This window comes from Equus asinus, chromosome 6, assembly GCF_041296235.1.
Source record: "Equus asinus isolate D_3611 breed Donkey chromosome 6, EquAss-T2T_v2, whole genome shotgun sequence".
NCBI classification, from domain to species: Eukaryota; Metazoa; Chordata; class Mammalia; order Perissodactyla; family Equidae; genus Equus; species Equus asinus.
The window spans coordinates 47,650,978-47,670,278 of record NC_091795.1 but is presented as its reverse complement, the minus strand read 5'-3'; the positions used below and the strand labels follow the sequence as shown (position 1 = coordinate 47,670,278).

Here is a 19,301-nt window from a genome sequence, read left to right as displayed (position 1 = left end):
TTTTCCAATATAAACCACCTTTCCATTCCTGGGATATACTCTATTGGTTTTTCACTAAATTTGTGTCAGAAATATTTGATGTGATTTGTTAGTATTTTACTTAGAAACTTTACATCTAGATTCACAAGTGAGTTTGGCTTCTGTTTTCCTCTCTGTGAGCTGTCCTTGCCCAGTTTTGTAGCAGGGTTATGCTAGTCTTGTAGACTGAGCGAGGCAGCTTCCCATCTATAACATGGGAGCTGTGTTTCTTAACCACCTAAGTTTGATCCCTTTTTAAGGGGTAGACCTTTGACTACGTTTTCAAATGTTTCTATGGTTACTGTACAAACTCACATATTCTGAGTCATAAAAAACTTTGTGTGACCTGGTTCTAAAACCCTCTAATGGGGCAGTGAGCTGAGACAAGACTTTGCTAAGGAAGAGCATAAAAGGAACTGGAGGGTGAGAAAATGAAGGGATGGGAGGTGGAAGCAAGCGTCAGAGGGTACTGAGATGAAAGAGTCAGAGGGCACTGAGAAAACAGACACGACTGCCTGAGCAAATCCACTCTGGTGGTAAAAACAGCCATCCCTGCCCTGAAAGGCTTTTGGGTTTGGGCTGGGTGCTTTGTGGGATGTGGGCCCAGACACAGAAGGTGACATGGGCAGGGAGGGGCAAGGCCAGGTGGCTTCCCTGAGGAGGGGCACCGAGATGAGTGGGTGGCCTTCTAGATGGGTGGCCAACCCAGACCAAGGCCCAGAGGAAGCAAACAGAGACTGAAGTTTATCAGTGAACATCTGATAAACTTCTTCAAAAAGAGCGAGCTTCCAATGGCTGGTCTCTGCAGACCTAAGTTGTTCTTATTTTGAGAATTCAGATGTTTCCCATAATTCTCCAGAATTTAACAACAAATGACAGAAAGAACATGGAGCCTCAGAAGTTGATACAGACTTTTCTTTTGAATAGTTGACTTTAATGTTATGATATCTTGACAATGAGTCAAAACCTGAAGTACAAAAAGACATTAGGATGAGGTGCCCACTTCCCCAGGGTCAGTGCTGCCTGGTTTGGGTGGGAATTGGTCTGAATCGAGAAAGACGATTAGAAGATTGATGCCTAATGCTAAGTATGTGGCTGGCTCCCTCCTACTGTACGAGCATATTTTGTGAAATAGGATTTCTTACTCTTGGAAACTCGGCTATTCTTCCTTCTCCTATGGAGGGACGCTGAGTGCACCTGGAAGTTCGTAAAGAAGCACATGCATCTGTTTACATGCCCTGGGCCCAGGAATGAGCCTTCTTCATTTGGAAGGCCAACCTCTGACCATGGGAAGCTCAAGGAGGGAGGGAGGGAAGGAACCCAGAGGCCAGAGCAGCTGAGGAGGCGGTTTGCTTGCATTACCCATCCTGGGATGGAGTCCTGGCTGCTGCCCAAGGACTTTCTGGGGGCATTCAGGGTGGGTCACACTATGCATTTCAAAGTGAAACAAGCGTTTTCAGGACTGTGTGCATCCCTTCAACCCCCCTGGATTTTCCTGCTAAATCTCTTTTTCCAAAAGTGGGGGTGGTGGTGGGGAACAAAGGTAGCAGCAGCTGGCAAGCAGTGCCGATGGGAGAGGAAAGGTGTGCCCAGGGCTGCTGTTTCAAGGACACTTGGAACCACTCAGGGGCACTGGGTTTACAGCTTTCTGGAGGAGGACGCTCCTGCTGGGTATATCAGTGAGACTACGAGAAGCCTGGCAACTGGCAATTTTCTTCTCCCTCCTGGGAATGGAGACAAATGGGACGAACCCAACCTCCAGAGGGGCAAGCAAACAAGTACAGCCACTTCATCATCCCTGTGTCCCTGGGACATACAAGCCAGAGAAAGCACACAGCGTGAGGAGCCGAGCCTACTCTGAGTAGCCATCTCGGGGGGTCTGCAGGCTCACACGTTTTGAGTAAGGCATAGAAAATAAAGTGAAGAAAACGCTTAAGAAGCTAAATCACACCATCTAGGAATCATATAGTAACGTTGAGCAAAAGTAGCATGATACTGAGAGGATCAGAAAACCTTGATTCCAGGCCAGCCTAGACGACACGTCCTGGACAAGTTGTTTAACTTCTTTGTGCCTCAGTTTCCCCATGTGTAAAATAAGGGAGCTGCGCTGGATGACCTCCAAGGTCCACTTGAGCTCCAACAATTTTACATGGCACTCCTTTCTCTCCTCTAAGAACATGACAGGCCGCAGGGGTTCGATCAAGACTGCCGCTTAGTTGATTCAAGAGCCACAGGATCTATTCAGATCGATTAAGTAGAATTTCTGCCCGGTCTGTCAATGCTGCTGCTATTTTACATTTTTAATGGCGGCTAACTAGTAGTTATGACCGCAATTTGTATTATTTTTATGGCAATCCACCACCAAAATAGGTCTCAACAGCTGATGCAACCAAAGCAATATTCAATATTCTTCCTATTGCAAGGGCTTCTCATTTTTTTAAAAAAAAGTATGTACACACACACTATATATAAATATAAATAAATGTAAACAGAAATAGAAACATACACCATTCCTCTTATCCTTGGGCTGGGAGACTAGACTGATCACATGAAACTCTGGGCATCTTCTGCTTCTCAGGAGACAGTACACTGGATGGCTGAGGCCTCAGAAGGCTCCTGGCTCAGGTGGTTTGAACGAGCTGTTGTTTCTAACTTCAGCAAAGCACGTCCGTCCCCTCAGGATCTACTAGATGGACAGACCTACAGCCAATCCTTTTTTCTTTGGCAAACATGAAGCTGTCACCCACTCTGTCAACAGGTCTTTGGGAACAGGTAGCACTGGCTTCCCTGTCCTAAGGGCCTACATGGGTTCCAGGTGTCCTCTTTCAAAAAGGCAAGCAGAGCAAGAAATCAGCCAGGCAGTGCTGTTTATGGCTCCGGCTAGCAGGCAGTTTGGGTCTAATAGGCAGCTGCTGGGGGAGAAAGTGATAACTTTGTCCTAGACTCTGGGACATTGTCCTCTTGGGAACCACAGGATAGATAGAGTGGGCATTCTTTTATTGTGAAGAAGTAACAACAAAAACAAAATTCCCATAGGTTAAAAAAAAAGTTTTACATTTCTAAAATTTGAAGTTAGGTGGAATTTTTTAAAAAAAAATTTTTTTAGATTGGCACTTGAGCTAATATCTGTTGCCAATCTTTTTTTTTTCTTCTTCTTCTTCTCCCCAAAGCCCCCCACTACATAGTTGTATATTCTAGTTGTAGCTCCTTCTGGTTGTGGGATGCTGCCTCAGCATGGCCTGATGAACGATACCGGTCCCCACCCCTAGGCCTTCGGAGTGGAACATGTGAACTTAACCACTCCGCCCTGGGCTGGTGCTGGGATTCTGATATGAAAGGAAAGGACTCTGATAAGCCCAGAGCTTAGTTTTGTGGGAAGGGCCGAGGGGCTAGGAGCAGGAAGGCTGGTTTCAGGTCACCCTGATATGTGCTCAGCATGAATTAGTAAAATGGAAATAATGGTATCCTACAGCCACAGCTTAAGATGAGATGATATCTGTGTAAATGAAGAAAGACACAAGTGGGAGGGCTAGCAACTCGCCTTCGGGCTTCCTGAAATGGAGAGCACGGCAAAGCTTTTGTGCGAGCCTCAGACATTTAATTGCTTTAATTTAGCCACTGCAGGTATTACCTATCGAATATAAAGATCCTCTTATTCCTGGTAATGTGAGCTTGATAATTACTGTCATTTAGAAGGTAAAGCAACTCCCATCCTCTTCTGAGACCATCCACGCCACCCCCTGCGGTGCTGGGTCTCAGGCAGCAGCAGTGAGGGGATGCTCACTGCTCCCTGGTGTCATCACAGCCCGGGCCGCCCCGCCCACAGCATTTTTGCTTTTCTTAATAAACCACCATAGATCAGTTTCACTAGTGAAACTTTGTGGAAGTAACTTACATTTTCAACCTATTTTCTCTTTACTTTCCCTCCCCCAGCCCACTTTGCCCCAAACCGTCAATCCAAAGGTAGAGATGACAGAATGCATTTCTGATCAACTGATCATCTAAAATGAGCCTGGGGCTCTCAGAGCAGCAGGGCCAGCCGAACCTCATGCCTCCACGGACCAGACGGATGAGGTTTTAAGCCAATGCACTGGTTGAAAAGTCTATCATTTAGGTGACTCGTTTGCCATTAAGGGAATCTGGCATATTTAATATGTAAAATTTACCAAAACTTATTGAATAAATGTTTCTTAAAGTTCTCTGAAAGGCAGCAAGTAGACTCGGGGTTTGCCTCTGGGTGAGCAGAGTGTGGAACTGAGGACAGGGTGCTGCATCTCCCTGAGCATTGGTGCTTTTATTTGCAGAAATGTGAGTGTCAATATGTACCTGCCAGGGTGGTTGTGAGGACCGAACCCAGTGCCGTATGTGAATGTGCAGGGCACAGAGCCAGGGCCAGCTCCACACCACGGTTCCCTGCCCCCCGCCCCCGTCCCTTGGGCCAGCAAACAGAGACTCAGAGGAAATGCGTTCACCCTGAGAAAGTTCTGAGTCCCGAGGATCAATGACCACAGCTAACTAATGGCAGAACCAAGCTTAGAATCCAGGCTTCTCTGGAGCCTCCAAACCCTGTAAACTCGGGGGGCACAAGCCACTTCATCTTAAAACAACCTCTTTCCTAGAAAATCAGTAAATGAACTCCATTTATTACAAAATTGATAGATTTGCCTTCAGTCTTCATGGTTGTTGGGAATGGACTATGTGGAAAAAACTTCTCAAGAAAAAGGAAAATTTTGTGGTATTCTGCACTCTTCTGCTTCTATAAATGAAACCTTGATAATTACAAAATTCAGTGAACTCATTTCTTCTACTTAACCAAGAATGAAAACAAGCACAACGTGCAAATACTCCAAAGCCCGTCGAGGACAGAACAAACTGCTTCTTAAGTACCTTGGTTTCCACTACTTGCTCTAGCCCCGCTTCGGAAAACACCTCGGGTGGACGGGAAGGGTCCGAGGTGCCATTAGGGACAACTGCTCTGAATAGCCAGAAAGTAATAAAACGCAGCTTGTAATAAACAGGATGTCAAGGGTTCAGGCATAGGGCATGAGGAAGGACCAAGTTTTCCAGTCTGGCCAGAACATGGCTAGAAGCTGACGCTGCTGTCAAAGACATGACATTTTTCCCATGTAGAGAAGGACTGCCTAACTAAAGAAATAAAGTACAGTGAAACACCAAAACAACCCAAATGCTAGTCTTTTTCTACTGGGTTCTAGGAGGGAATTCAGACCCACACAAAATGATGTGAATGACTCTTCTCAATTCTGCAAAGGATGGTACACAGTACCCTTTCTAGGTGCACAGGAGAGAAGCTAACTCATTATACAGGATGGAGGCCTTAAGGCACTAGGCTGAATTAGGAATCACCATGGAAAAGGGCTGTCCAAATCCAGAAGCAATACTTAGATGGCAGTACAAATCTAGATGGCAGAAAAAAAATCGAAACCTCAGATAGGGTAGGCCTTCCTACGGTCAAGCTCCGAGGCCTTCCTATGGTCAAGCTATTTTGAGGACCTTTAGGCTGCAACACTCGGTGAGAAGGCTCCAAGTCATCACATGAATGGGCCACACGGGGCATCAGTCACATATTTATCTTCTTATCTCTCCCCTTTCCAACTTAGCCCCAAGAGAACCCTAAAATACAACTCTTGTACTTGGCTGGTTGTTTAAAAAGCAGAAGAGCTGAAATGTCATAAACGTAATTATTCATCAGAGGAAGAGAAAAACAGCAGTGGTGCAGTGGAGAGGCTGGGAGATGGTGTTCTCACTCCTCTACTACGAACCAGCTGTGTGCTCTTAGGGACGCCACCCATCTGACTCTGCGAGCTGCTCCCATGACTGTGTCCGTAAAACGAGGCAAATCCTTCTTCATTTGCCAGAAGGAAGGAAGCTGGCTCGTCTGATATGAACTCAAATTCCCTTCCAGTTCCAAGACCTATACTTCTAAGGAGTTGGCCTCTACGGAGCTATCTTGGCCTCCCAGCAAGCCAAATACTTCCAGCTAACTCCTGTCAGGCATCCTACCTGTAACGGGTCACGACTTCCACGGTGGACACACTGCTTCCTATCACAGAGAAAAGAGTGGGAGGACGAAGAGCGCCGAGAGCATGGTGCTCACCTCTGTTGAGTCTTGAATCTCTTTAAGCCCCCAGATGGGGGAGATCAGGATTCCTGTCTCTAAGGTGTCTCCTGACCCCTCTTTCTTGACTCCCTCTCTCTCCTCCTGAGAAAACCCCCTCTCATTCTTTCTTTCTTTTTAAAAATCAATACATGTATATCATTTAACATCTCAAATAGCAGTCTCGCCTCCTCCATCTCAGCTTCTCACTCGCCAGAGAAATACACTTTACATTCTTGTGGCTCTTCTTGTATTTCCATTTTCTCAATGCCATGTGGTTACACTACTATTTCCTGATTTGCAGATTTAGATATTATTTAAGGACTTCTTATTATGGAAGATGAAGACTTAGCTATTTTATACACACCCAAGGATCTTTCTATAAAGCAAATATTTCTCTAAATCCCCCAGCTTTAGAACCAGAATCCAGCCACTCAGCGCAATGACAGCTGAAGCGCCAACAACACGTGCCCACAGACTCTAGATCAGCTGGCTCTCTGGACGCACTGCAGCTGCATTCTCTCAAGGTTGTATTAAAATCACCCTTGTCTATCTATGAAGATGCTAATAACCTTTAAAATGATTTTAGAATTCTGTAGCAGTAAATAAACCAATGGGTTTTAAGGGACCAAACCCTACAAAACAGGAATTTGGAAAATGGTTCATTAAATGACCATAAAACCCGCAGCCTCTTGAGTTCTATACGGTCCGTTTTCTCTACTCTCTCTCTCCTCAACAACCCCCTTCCTTGCGCACTCCAAACCCTCTGACCTCAGGGCCCTGAACTGTAGGGATCTGGGAGGAAGTCAGTTCTACTGGGGAACAAACCAGCTCAACTTACGCACGGAGCTAACCCGTTCACCTCTAACGTTTACGAGGGCCTCCTCTACGAGACAACGTACAGCACGTCTCGTCCACAAGGACAGAAGCTCAACAGGGGGAACAGACTCAGGAGTCTTTCCATTCTGTCCCTCCCTCTCAAGTCTCCCCGGCTTTGAAATGAAAGAAATGAAAAGCTGTCAGCTGGAGGCACCAACCAGAGTGTGTTAACTCTTAGCGATGCCAAAAAACGCCCGTTACAGAACGCTAACCTTTTTGCTGCTGCTGTTGCTTTATATTTGTTGCATTACTCATCTTACAAATTTGTCCCAAATGGCTCAGGCCTCATTTGAATTCCCTCATACATCCCTATTTAATGCCAGGCACACACTTGCCACCTGGGTATTTGTGTTCACCTGGATCAGTCACTGTAACTGAGGTCTCCCATGGAGTAGAGGGGCCGTGAAGGGACTGTGCTGCAAGGGGGAAAGTTGACGGCGAGAGCGAGAAGAAGCCTGAGTGGCCAAGAGCTATAGTGGGTGACAACACTAAGCCTCAGCTCCTAGTTGCAGACTCAGCAGAAAACACAGCTGGAAAAATATGACAAGAAGCTACCGAGAACCCCTCAAAATCACCCAACTTTAAATGGTCCCCTGGGATAACAAAAAAGCAAACGAGTAAAATATGAACACCTATGACTGTTACACACTACATCTGAGTTCAGATCACCCATGTATTGATCACCTATAGAGCAAACCTTTAGAGGGTTGCAGAGACTGTAATGAGGAATAACCTGCTTCTCATTAGATGCAGATTCATTCATTCAGCAAATAAACTACAAAAGATGAAAAAAAGACAGACTTTCAAGTGGTAAGAGGGAAATGAACAACAGAAGTGCTGTGGGACTTTAAAGGAGGGAGAACAATCATAATTGGTCCAGGGAGAAATATTAGGACACATGAACAGACAAATAGCCCAAACTCAGAAAATGAGAATGGTTGCTAATCAAGAGGCTCTGGTAGAGGCAGTGAAATGGAAGGAGAGGCCTGGGAAGACTGCAGAGGCAACAGGGTTGGCACCTGGCAACAGATGGGTGAGCGGGGTGTGTGTGCACGTGCACTCATGCACGTGCTAAGCAGGACACTGATTTTACTCTGAGGAATTGCAACATGGCTTTACCATGCTGAGAAGTCAGGAGGACAAGCTGGTTTGGGGGCAGCCACGAGAGCTGGGAAAGCGTGAGCAGAGACAGCCTATGCTTGGAGAGCACACACCAAACACTCGTTCCACGGGTATGGGGGTGCCCCTTCCTCCACTTTATTTTCCAGTGTAGAATGTGCATCAGAATGTCCACAATGTCCTGTTGTCCTCCTAGCCCCACAGAATCCCCTCAAACAGCAGATAATACTCCTGGTTCCTCAGGTTACCCTTCTGAAGGGTTTCCTATCCACACGCTTTTCTCTTAGAAAATTCTCATGCTTCCAGTCCATCATAAGTTGTAGGAGGGTCTTATCACCATTTATACTCTTTCTATCACGAATGAGTTCCGAGTTCTAAACATCTGTCTTACCAATAAAAGTTTTAGAATACAACCAGCTTTGGGAAGCTGTGGACTATACAGGAGTTAACGCAGCTGCTCACTTGCTTGGCTCCAGCTTTCAGAGACATCTCATTTACTGTCTTAGGATACAAAGTCTAATGACAGGGAGCTCGTGAAGAAAAGGGAAACGTAGTGTGTAAGCCCCGGGAGACCCTCCCATCCTTACACGGGATGTGTTCCTAATCGTCAACAGCCCAATGACTGGGCCTGTCTTGGGGAAGGGAGGTACTATTCTAACAGGCCTTGTTTGTAAATGGAGTGAAGGCAACTGATCATATACATCGGGGCCTACACGAAACACAATTAAGTGGAGATCCTTCTCCAGTGAGTTTCTGAGTGTCTGGAAACAGCAGGGCTGTTTCTACACTTCCTTCTAGAGCAGCACGTTGATCCATCCCCCTGTGCATTAAAGGACAAAACCAGGAGGGATGCAGGCTTCCATCGCCCCTTTCCCTCTTGCCCTCTCTCAATTCTATAAATCACTTCTGGCAGGTAGCTGGGAAGCAGCTGCAAATGACAGTTTTGCTCTGGAGCACAGGAAGCCACCTTTTAACCCGCCTGCTGTTGTTTGTCTCTCGAAACGTGACAAAGGAACAGATGTAAGCAACATGCCAACTGTTGAGAGGATCTGCTCGGAGCACTATAGGAAGCCAGCCGCTCCATGGAACGACAACTGAGTTCATTTCCTGAAACCCCTACGCATGCTCTGTCACGTCAGGTTGGGATCTGCGATGCTCAGGCAACTCACCACGCACATCCCTGCTTCCGCCTTCACCCCCGTGGTTCCCACCTCGAAGCCCCTTCCTAAACCGTGTTCAAATGCCAGCAAGGACCAGTCCCACCTCACCTCCTGGTGGCCTTCTCTGAACCCCACGTCCCTCCCTGTGAAGTACTCTGGACCAGAGCACTTTACACAGTCTGTGCCATTCTCTGAGCCTCTCCTAGGTCAATCTCGTCTCTGTCCAAACCATCCCATGATCTCCAGGAGGGCTGGAGCCAGGGTTTACACACCTCTGTATTCCCAAAGTAGCGTCTTCCAAATCACTAGTTGCATGATGAGTGCATTGGGAAACAAGGTTAAAGGGTTGCAGTCAATATTTTAAAATATGAAATAGAAACTAGCTTATAAAAGATACACTTGGAACAACAGAGGAACTATTAGATATGAAATTCCCATTAATTTTCTTAGGCATAGTAATGGTGTTGCGGTGGTACAGGAAAATGCCTTATTTTTAGGAGATGCATGAAGTATTTAGAAGTGATTTACTTTCAACTGGATCAGCAAAAAAACGTGTGTGCGCGCATGCATGTGTAAGTACGTATGTGTAAGTACATATGCATGGATAAAGCAAATGAGGCAAATGTTACAACTGCTGAATCCAAGTGCGCAGCACACAGGTTTTCACTGTATTATTCTTTAAACAATGTGCTTGAAAAGTTTCATAATAAAAAGTAGAAGACAATGAAACGGAAGAGAAAAAAATCAGAATGCAGAACACGAAGTACAATCTGGTTTCAGGTGTCTGTTGATGTGTGTGTGTCCTAGGTTACAACATAAATGTATTTCTTACTGGGGGTCAAGGCCCAGAGTCTGAAAGTGCTGCCCTACAGCTCCTGGCTGCACCAAGCACACAGCAGGTGCACAATGTGCTATTCGTTAATTAACTTCTATAAGCACAGGACTGAAATGAAGAAGCAAGCTGAGAAATCATTTTGTCTCCAGTTACATCCCACTAACTCAAGCTGCGTCAAAACATACAACCCCTCTCCTGCCTTCGCACACTTGGGCCTAACCTCAGCTCAGCCTTCGGGCCTTTCTTATCGGACGTTTAATCACTCATTAGGAAGGCTACTTCTGGCTTTTCCCCTCGAAGGCAGGGAGGGGGTTGTGTTAACAGAAGACTGAGTAGGGTGACCAGTTGTCCCGGTTTGCCTGGGATCGAGGTGTTTCACAGAACCAGGGACTTCCAGTGCTAACACGAGGACATTTGGTCACCCTAAATCTGAGGGGAGACCGTGCCGGAACCTTGGACAGGTCGGGGAGAGCTGACACTGTTGTGCCGTGTGGCGGATGGTGCCACTGCAACAAGGACGACAAAGGCAAACCCAGCACAGCAAAAACTGTGACCAGACAGGGGTCTCCTCGACGGCATTCCAACAGCAACGGCAAACGCCTAATTGCACAGTGTCTCTCATGCCCTTCAACAGAACCTCGCTCTGATTCTTCACCAACGAATCTGGAAAGCAGAGGACCTAGGGAACTTACTGTAAAAACGTCATCATCACCAAGCTCGGCTTCATTATGGATGGTGGAAGATGACGTTGTTGAGCCTAAAAAGACAAAAAGTGTGAGAAAGTCTTTCCAAAGAGGACAAGTCAAATCCAATCATTTAAAAAGTATATTTGAATAAAACTACATTCCATTCCTTTTGCATGGGAATCACCAGCATAAATCTTACCTGAGAACAAAATGCTTTTAATTTCCTCTTCTTTAATTGACTTTTGCCAGGATGCTCCCTAAATTAGCTTTGCCTACTGCTGTTTCCAGTTAATCCCTCAAACTTGTCCACTGGCCACTAGAGAACATGCACAGAGAGGCACCACGGAGGAGAGGACAGGAGAGCCTGCCCACTACTCTGAAGGGCATGTGTCAAGACCAGCCTTTGCCAGCAGTTCCCCAGGTCCCCATTGTGTGGTGGGAAAAGCACTGGATGGAGAATTGTCAGGTCAGACCCACCATACTCTCACTGTGTCCACTGCACTTAGCTCTCTGGCTTTTTCATCTCCCAGTGAGGGGGTTTGACTAAATAGCTAGTATAGTCACCTCCTGTTCTGAAATTCAGACACTCTACTAACCCCAACTGTGGGAGCCACCTTCTAAGCCGATACCTGGGGAAGTGGGTTTTCTCTTGTGATACCAAGACATCAATGAGTTTTCACTCTTTCTCAGGCCAAAATTTAGGCTCACGTCAGAAAACCCAGTTTATTCTATCATGGAGTGAATTGGTTATTTAGGGTTCAATTTATTCACTTATTCATCTCTTTTTTCATTCTGGTTTGCAAATCAGTATAACTTCTGACTTTTTCCTCTAGTAATACCCGGTAACGTGAGGATCAACTTAACTGACACCGTTAAAGACTAAAAGGAAAAACATTTATATTTGCCTAAGTGATAGATATACCAAGAGGGAAATTTATTCTCTATCTTCTCCTTTTTCTTGGTTAGGTCTTTTAAAACGTGCATTTAGAAAATATTTTGCTATTACATAAAGTTGAAATTAAAAGGATTGCTGAGAAAGGGATGAGAAATATTTAAATTTCCAAAGAGGGATGGCAAGAGGAAAAATAAGTTCCACAATACCCTCTGTGCAATTCCTACTGATCTTTTGGGATTTTTCTCTACTATTTGAATTATTCCAGTCAATCAATGTTTAAGGCAAGTTTGATAGGAAACAGCTAGGTAGAGCATATATAGAGCAAAAAATTACAAGCAAGAGAATCAAATTTGGGGTGTAGCTGCAGTGATTAAGTACATGGACATACTGCAAACTTCTATCAGTAATTCAGGAGCTATCTTCTGTTTAAACATTTAAAAGCCACGTTTAATAACATTTTAAATATCTGCCACCTTATGTCAGTCCTATGATGCAAACACCGGTTTTTATTATCTTTTTCACTGTCACATGGTTGTAGTTAACAGATTCATGTTGTAGCTAGAATTGCCTTACTAATAATGTTAAGAAATTTTTCTTTTAAGATTTGCTTTTCTCTTTTCCCCCAAATCCACAACGAAGAGAATGACTTCAGAATACTTTTATTTCTTACATGAATGAAACATACTCTTTTGTGATTAATTTCCCCCCATTCTGAATCTGGCTTTAACAAGCCTTGCTTGATATTGCTTTCTTCGCAGGGCCCTTTAACTCTCTGATTTGATAACTGAATGTGTTGAATGGAGAATTTGTATTTGCATCTGTGGACTCTAGAAAAGCCCCTAAGAATCGATGGCCCAAGAACCTTTCAGGCCGTGATCAAATGCAACACAATGTCTCTTACCCACTCACCCACAGACTAAGGCCTCCCTAAGCCAGGGCTCCAGGAGCCACAGAGCCCTTTCCTTTTCAGTGGCCTCTGTAGACCCTGGGCTCTGATTACAGGAGGACAGTAGGTGGGCCTGGAGCCTGCTGGGCCCGTTAGAATCCATTCTTCACTTCTGAGCCAAGACAGATCAGAGCAAAGCTGTCTCAATAGTGAGGGAAAGGTGAAATCTGTCAAAAAGTCACTCACATGGAAGTCCAGAACTTGTCTTTCAGAGCAGAGTCTAAACCAATTGGAATCACTCCTTACTCTGAAACCCATCTCCTTTTGCGCTGCACTGTCACTTTATACTTGTTCTCCTTGGATGTTCCTAATGTCTTGGCATCTACTGACCTGGCTCCCAATCCTCCCGCAAATAAACCACAGATATATGATGGGAGACAACTGGAATTAAAAAGAACTTGGAACATTCCCTGAGTCCCACTGAGAACGCAGTGACAAATTCAATACCTTCTATAAGGTCTTCGATTGCTTTCCTCACTCCCCTGTCAAAGGCTCGCGCATCAGCAGGGCTTTGGAAAGTAAGTCCAAACTTCCTATTGTCGACCTTCCAATGATGAAAGGTTGGGTTGGCTTTGGTGTAGACCAAGTCCTTTCTTACATAGCATTCCAATACCACCTGAAGGATGGAAACACACAGGCTGGTTACTTGTGAAGGTCATGATGGTGTCTGGTTACCAAAACCTAACTAGGAACCAACCAGCACTGATGCAACTAATGTGAATCCCGTAACCCTGCCTTCACCTGCCCAAGTCTCTCCATCTTGGAAGAAGCCTTTGCTCGCCTCTGTTGACCATCCACTCTTGCCTTTGGTGACCCCCACTGTACTGCTGTACTCCGTAACCACGCTTTTCATCTCACTCATTTGTCTTCCTCCTGCCCTTGACTGGGGGGCACTAGGCTCAGGCCCAGGTCTTGGGGCTTGGCTCTGTTCTGGGTTTACCACTGTGCGTCACGACTTTTGTATTAATGACTCTCAATCTTCTCTCCTCTGTCCTAATGGTTGTTTCCCAGTGACCTCAAATTCAACAAGTTGAAAAATTAATCTGCTCTGAAATTTCTGCCACCAGTTTCCTCTCCCAACTTCCCCATATCTAGCAATGTCAACCCCTCTCTGTTCATTTTCTCTGGCTCAAAATCTCTGTGGTTATCTTTGCCTTCTCTGCTTTCTCTATCCCCTGTATTATTAATCACCAAGTCCATTTCATTTTTCCTTCAACATCTTTTATATCAATCCCATTTCAGTTGCTACCACCTTGATCTGGGTCTCTATTAACCTTTTATCTGGATTATTACAACAATCTCCAAGTTTCTAGCAATCTAGTCTCAGAACTGCCTTTTACTAAGCTATGACTTTGAGTGTTTTGTCTCAGACCCTTGATCTTTTTATCTCTAAAAGCGAAATAACACCAATGTTATCAATGAGGACATACACATCAACATGCTCTGAAAACACTGAGTAATGAGAAACTTAACAGGGTCACACTCATCCAAGTATATTTCCACCATCAAGTTTTTACTCTTTTATTTATTCCATTTCTTCCTGTCACCTTCACAATTTAGCACATGATTTCATATTATTCTCTAACAGTCTTGTGTGCATTAGTCTTATTCCCCTAAATAGACTGTAAAAGATCAAGATGTATTATAAATTACACCCTGTGTCTAGGACAGTGCTATTGTTGATAAAAATATCAGTTTAATATGATAGAATAAAAGAAACATTGCAATCACGTGAACGTGAACTTCATTCTTCAAAAAAAACTCCAAAATAGCAACAATATTTATTCCTATGGCTTCATTATGTATACCAAAATGATGTGGCCAAGTTTTAATAGCTTTGATGTTGTTCTGGCAAAGCTGTGCATTTTACAAACTGAGATGTTATTAATTTTAGACTAAGTGAAGGAAAAGAGTAAAAGGCCCAGCTAAATTGGTATAGATTCAAATTAGAGAATATCTTTAAATGAGTACAGCTTTCAAGAATACATCTAAGCAAACAGAAATTAAGTGCTGCCTAATAAATGTTCCCTAACTTAATAGATGAGAATCGTAGTCAAACTGGTGTATCAGATAGCAGTCCCAAACAGTTAACTTTATTATATTGTATTGAAAGAAGACAACGGCCCGCTCACACAGTTCTATTTATAATTAAATTGCTTATTATGGCCATTTTCCCCTAAGAATAGTGCAATGATTAAATGTCAGCCCAGCCCCATTCCAAGTTGGGGAAATCCAAATAACCAAGGCTTTAGCTAACAAATGTTACCTATTTTAGAATTTAATAGTCTCAATTCAAAGTCTCAAAATAAACTTTTTGTAAAAACGAAGACTTCTAGTTTATCCATATTCTTGGGGTAAAAAAAAAAATTAGTCTTTGGTTGACATTTTCCAAGTTAAAGATTATTCCAATGGTACATTTTCTTAGAGAAGTTTAATAAATTCTTTTTTTTAAAGATTTTTAACTTTTCCTTTTTCTCCCCATAGCCCCCCAGTACATAGTTGTATATTTTTAGTTGTGGGTCCCTCTAGTTGTGGCATGTGGGATGCTGCTTCATTGTGGCTTGATGAGTGGTGCCATGTCCAAGCCCAGGATTCAAACCGGCGAAACCCTGGGCCGCCAAAGTGGAGCTCTCGAACCTAACCACTTGGCCACAGGGCCGGCCCCATAATAAATTCTTAGAAAAGTAAAGTAAGTTCAGCCTCCTAAATTCTGTGAGCGGGAGGGGATCAGATACCACCTCTTTATGTTCTCTTAAACAAAATGACATCTCTACATATATAAGTTTAAGGGCAAAAATGAAAAAGTTCAGATGTTTTAATCTTCCTAACAGGTATCAACCCTCTAGTGAAATTTTGCCATTAACTTAACACTTGAGAAAGGCTTTTAAAAGTACCTTTTTAAATGAGATGCATGGGGAGAAAAAATGATTGTATATTCTAGTTGGAGGCTTTAAAAAAAATCTACACAAGAAATATGTATTGTAAAAGACTTAAGTAATTTAGATGAATACACGAAGGCTCCATTCTTACTCATCTCACCCTCCCCACCCCAAGGCCTCCCCATTGCCAGAGTTGCCCACGGTCAGTATGGCGACACAATCCTAGTTTCCTTTCTGTGGCTTCTTTATATATTCACATAAGTGTACGTGTTTAAATGTAGCCACACCTAAAAACTGCTCTGCAGCTTGCCTTTCACTTTACTTAAAAACAGGGCTCAGGGGCCGGCCCGGTGGTGCAGTGGTTAAGCGCGCACGTTCCACTTCTTGGAGACCCGGGGTTCGCCAGTTTGGATCCCAGGTGCGGGCATGGCAACGCTTGGCAAGCCATGCTGTGGCAGGCGTCCCACATATATCGTAGAGGAAGATGGGCACGGATGTTAGCTCAGGGCCAGTCTTCCTCAGCAAAAAGCAGAGGATTGGCAGCAGTTAGCTCAGGGCTAATCTTCCTCAAAAACAAACAAAAAAACCACATGGCTTAGAGTTACAGGAAGGTAAAAAAGGATTCTGTTTAATGGCTGCATAATATTCCTCAGCATGGATATATTAGAATTAGTCGGCCATTCTCCATACTAATGGGCATTTAGGTTATTTCTAATTGGTCACTTCCACAGACAGTGATGGACTGAACATCCTTAAACATGTTCTCTAAGTTTGGTCTGTGGGCTCCTGGGAGCCCTCCCCCTGCCCCCTCCAGGCCCTTTCAGGAGGTCCAGGAGGGCAAAACTATCTTCATACAATAAGACTTTTGTGCCTTTTCACTGTGTTGCCATTTTTGCTGATGGTATAGAAGGATGGGTGGGTAAAACTGCTGTGCCGTGGTGTGAACCAAGGCAGTGTGGTGGCACCAAACTGTACAAAGGTCACCAGATTCATCACTGTCACACGGTCAAAGTAAAAAATGCTAGTTTTATGTAGGATTGCCCTTGGTGAAGCAGTTGAAAATTACTAGATCTTGACCCTTGCATACACATCTTTTATTCTGTGTGATGAAATGGGAAGGATACATAATTCACTTCTCATAGCTGCCTCTGCAGTCAATCTGCTATCACATGTCACTTTGGTTGAAGTATAAGAGGAAACTCTGGCTTTGCACAAACGCAACGTTAGAAGAGGGACGAGCATTTCTACTCGCCTCTTCACCTCTGCTGCATAGGGAAGAATGCGGGTTGTCTCAAGGAAAAGTACTTGTGCGACTGTTCCAGCTGTGACTGAACTCACTGCTTTTTGCATGGATCACCAGGTTTACTTGAAAGAACATCTGACAAACTAGGGTTATTCAGACTTGGGTATTCGGCAGACGTTTTCTTGAAAATGAACACGGTGAGCCTGTCACTTCGAGGAAAACAACTGGAGGTATTTGTTGCCAATAATAAAATCTGAACTTTCAAGTGAAAAATCAGAATTTTGGACAGCTTCCTGATACTTAAAGACTTTTCTAATGAGATGAGTGGTGATATTAAGAAATGTGAGTTTTGATACTATAGAATTAAGTGTACCAACATTTGGAAGATCTGCTTAACTTAGTAAATCATTATTTCTCAAATGACCAATGCATGATGTTGCAAAATCAGGCATGAGGAAAAGGCCCATTCAAAGTGAAAGATAAACCAGTGGATTTTAACAGAACAGAGTATGAACAGTTCACTGATGTGGCTTCAGATGCCACTTTTAAGAAATTACTACAAGCCAATTTTTGGTGTAGTAGCAAAGAAATATGTCTACAATTATCTGAAAAGGCTATTAAAATACTCCTCCCCTTTCCAACCACATTCCTGTGTGAGACTGGATTTGTTTCACATACTTCAACAGACTGGAAGCAGTAGATATTAGAATCCACCAATTTTCTATTAAGCCAGATATTAAAGAGATTTGCAAAAATGCAAAGCAGTACTACTTTTCTCACAATTATTTTGTTCTGGGAAATAGTTATGTAGTTATTTGTCATAAAGAATGTCATTTATGCTAACAATAGAGTTTAAGGGTGTTTTAAATTCCAGTTTTAATTTCTAATATGGTAAATATTAGTTGCTATCACCCACAGAAACAAAAGCCTTTTGGGTCCTCAATAAATTCTTAGAGCGTAAAGGGATCCTGAGACGAAAAATGTTTGAGAACCGATGCTGTCCATAAATCTTTGTGTCTAAGTCAACTTCTATAGGATAGGGTTTATTCATTTTTTTTAAAGATTTTATTTTTCCTTCTTCTCGCCAAAGGCCCCCAGTATATAGGTGTATATTTTAGTTGTAGGTCCTTCTGCTTGTGCTATGTGGGACGCCGCCTCAGCATGGCCTGATGAGTGGTGCCATGTCCGCGCCCAGGATCCGAACCAGCGAAACACTGGGCTGCCAAAGCGGAACCCACGAACTTAACCACTTGGCCACAGGGCCAGCCCCTAGGATAGGGACTGGATGAAGAACTGCTAGGTAAAAAGGTGCATACATTTAAAATTAATGTCCTCCCAAATTGTCTTTCAAACAGCTTGCAAGCTGGAACTCTCGTCAAATGTGTGTGAGGGCTCATGGGTCTGTGAGTGGGCAACGACTGAGAGGTGGATTATCACAGGATTTGTTTAAGGAAAAAATTCCTCTAATCCATCTAAAATAGGATTCAACTCAGAAATGTTAAATTTACATATAATTTCTCAGGAAAACTTGATTGTCCCCAACTTACAAAATATCCAAATAACAACTTGTGAATAGATGTCTGGAACACAGACTTCTCCCTCAGAAACAATGGCAGTTAAGTTCACATGCCTCAATGTATGATTCACATAACAACAAAAACCAATGCCTTGAATTCTGGAACTGCACTACATTGTAAAAACTAGTGACGACACTGTTTCTATCAGGAAAAGCATTTCATGTCCTAGTTGGAATACTGGGAGCTCTGATACCATCCATCCACTGTATTCTAAAAATGATCTCCACTCTCTCCTCGCCATTCCATTTAGAGGGGGGCTTCTTCAAGAACCCACTTCATTTGCAGAGCTCCTTTGTGTGTTCATACCCGCCAGTGGGCAGAAGTGCTGCATTATGGGAGCCCTAGGCCAAAGGAAGAGTCACCATATCTCCAAAGGGGTGTGTATGTATGTGTGTGCGTACGTGTGCATGTTGTGGAACAAAGCAGGGGGAGGGGGTTAAGTACCACTGATTACAGGAGTCCAGAATTTCCCAGAGTGTGACACAGGCAAGGTGAGGGATTAAAAGGTGGAGAGGCATAACTGTGTGCATGGGTGTGTGATTTAAGTATTAGTTGGTATAGACGTCCAGAAGTGTAGAGTCAGAGAATGTAAAGCAGACAGGAAGAGGGATGCCGTGATGGATGAAACATGATTGGGGAGAGGAAGAGGTACATAATCGTTGTGCAAGAGCAACAAACAACAGAAGCTGGCCTACACCCAGGACTGCCCTATTACTGCGCAGAGATAGTATGAAGGGACTAGGTTTTGGCTTCACAATGAAACGGTTCCCAGTGCCGGCTCTGCTAATAACTACGCAACTAGATAGGAAACAGGTCATGTCTTGGAGCTCTGAGGTTCCCACTACAAAGTGGAGGTAATAGTATTTTCCTTCTTCAGAATGTGACGGGAATTTAACTGAAGTTATTTACATAAAGGGCCTCGGAAAAAAAGGGAAAAGTTTACAATTAT

At 43.8% G+C, this 19,301-nt stretch overlaps 1 protein-coding gene across 3 annotated transcripts in view; it reads right to left on the bottom strand.

The window, feature by feature from the left end:
- SPRED2 (sprouty related EVH1 domain containing 2) overlaps positions 1–19,301 on the bottom strand; it is a 112,337-nt gene that overhangs the window by 11,120 nt on the left and 81,916 nt on the right. For all 3 annotated transcript variants that reach the window (XM_014836769.3, XM_070512706.1, XM_014836770.3), the window contains exons 3-4: positions 13,101–13,269; positions 10,819–10,883 (exon numbers count right to left, since the gene is read on the bottom strand). In XM_014836769.3, the coding sequence (XP_014692255.1) occupies positions 10,819–10,883; positions 13,101–13,269 (234 nt within the window). The remainder of the gene's footprint in view (positions 1–10,818; positions 10,884–13,100; positions 13,270–19,301) is intronic.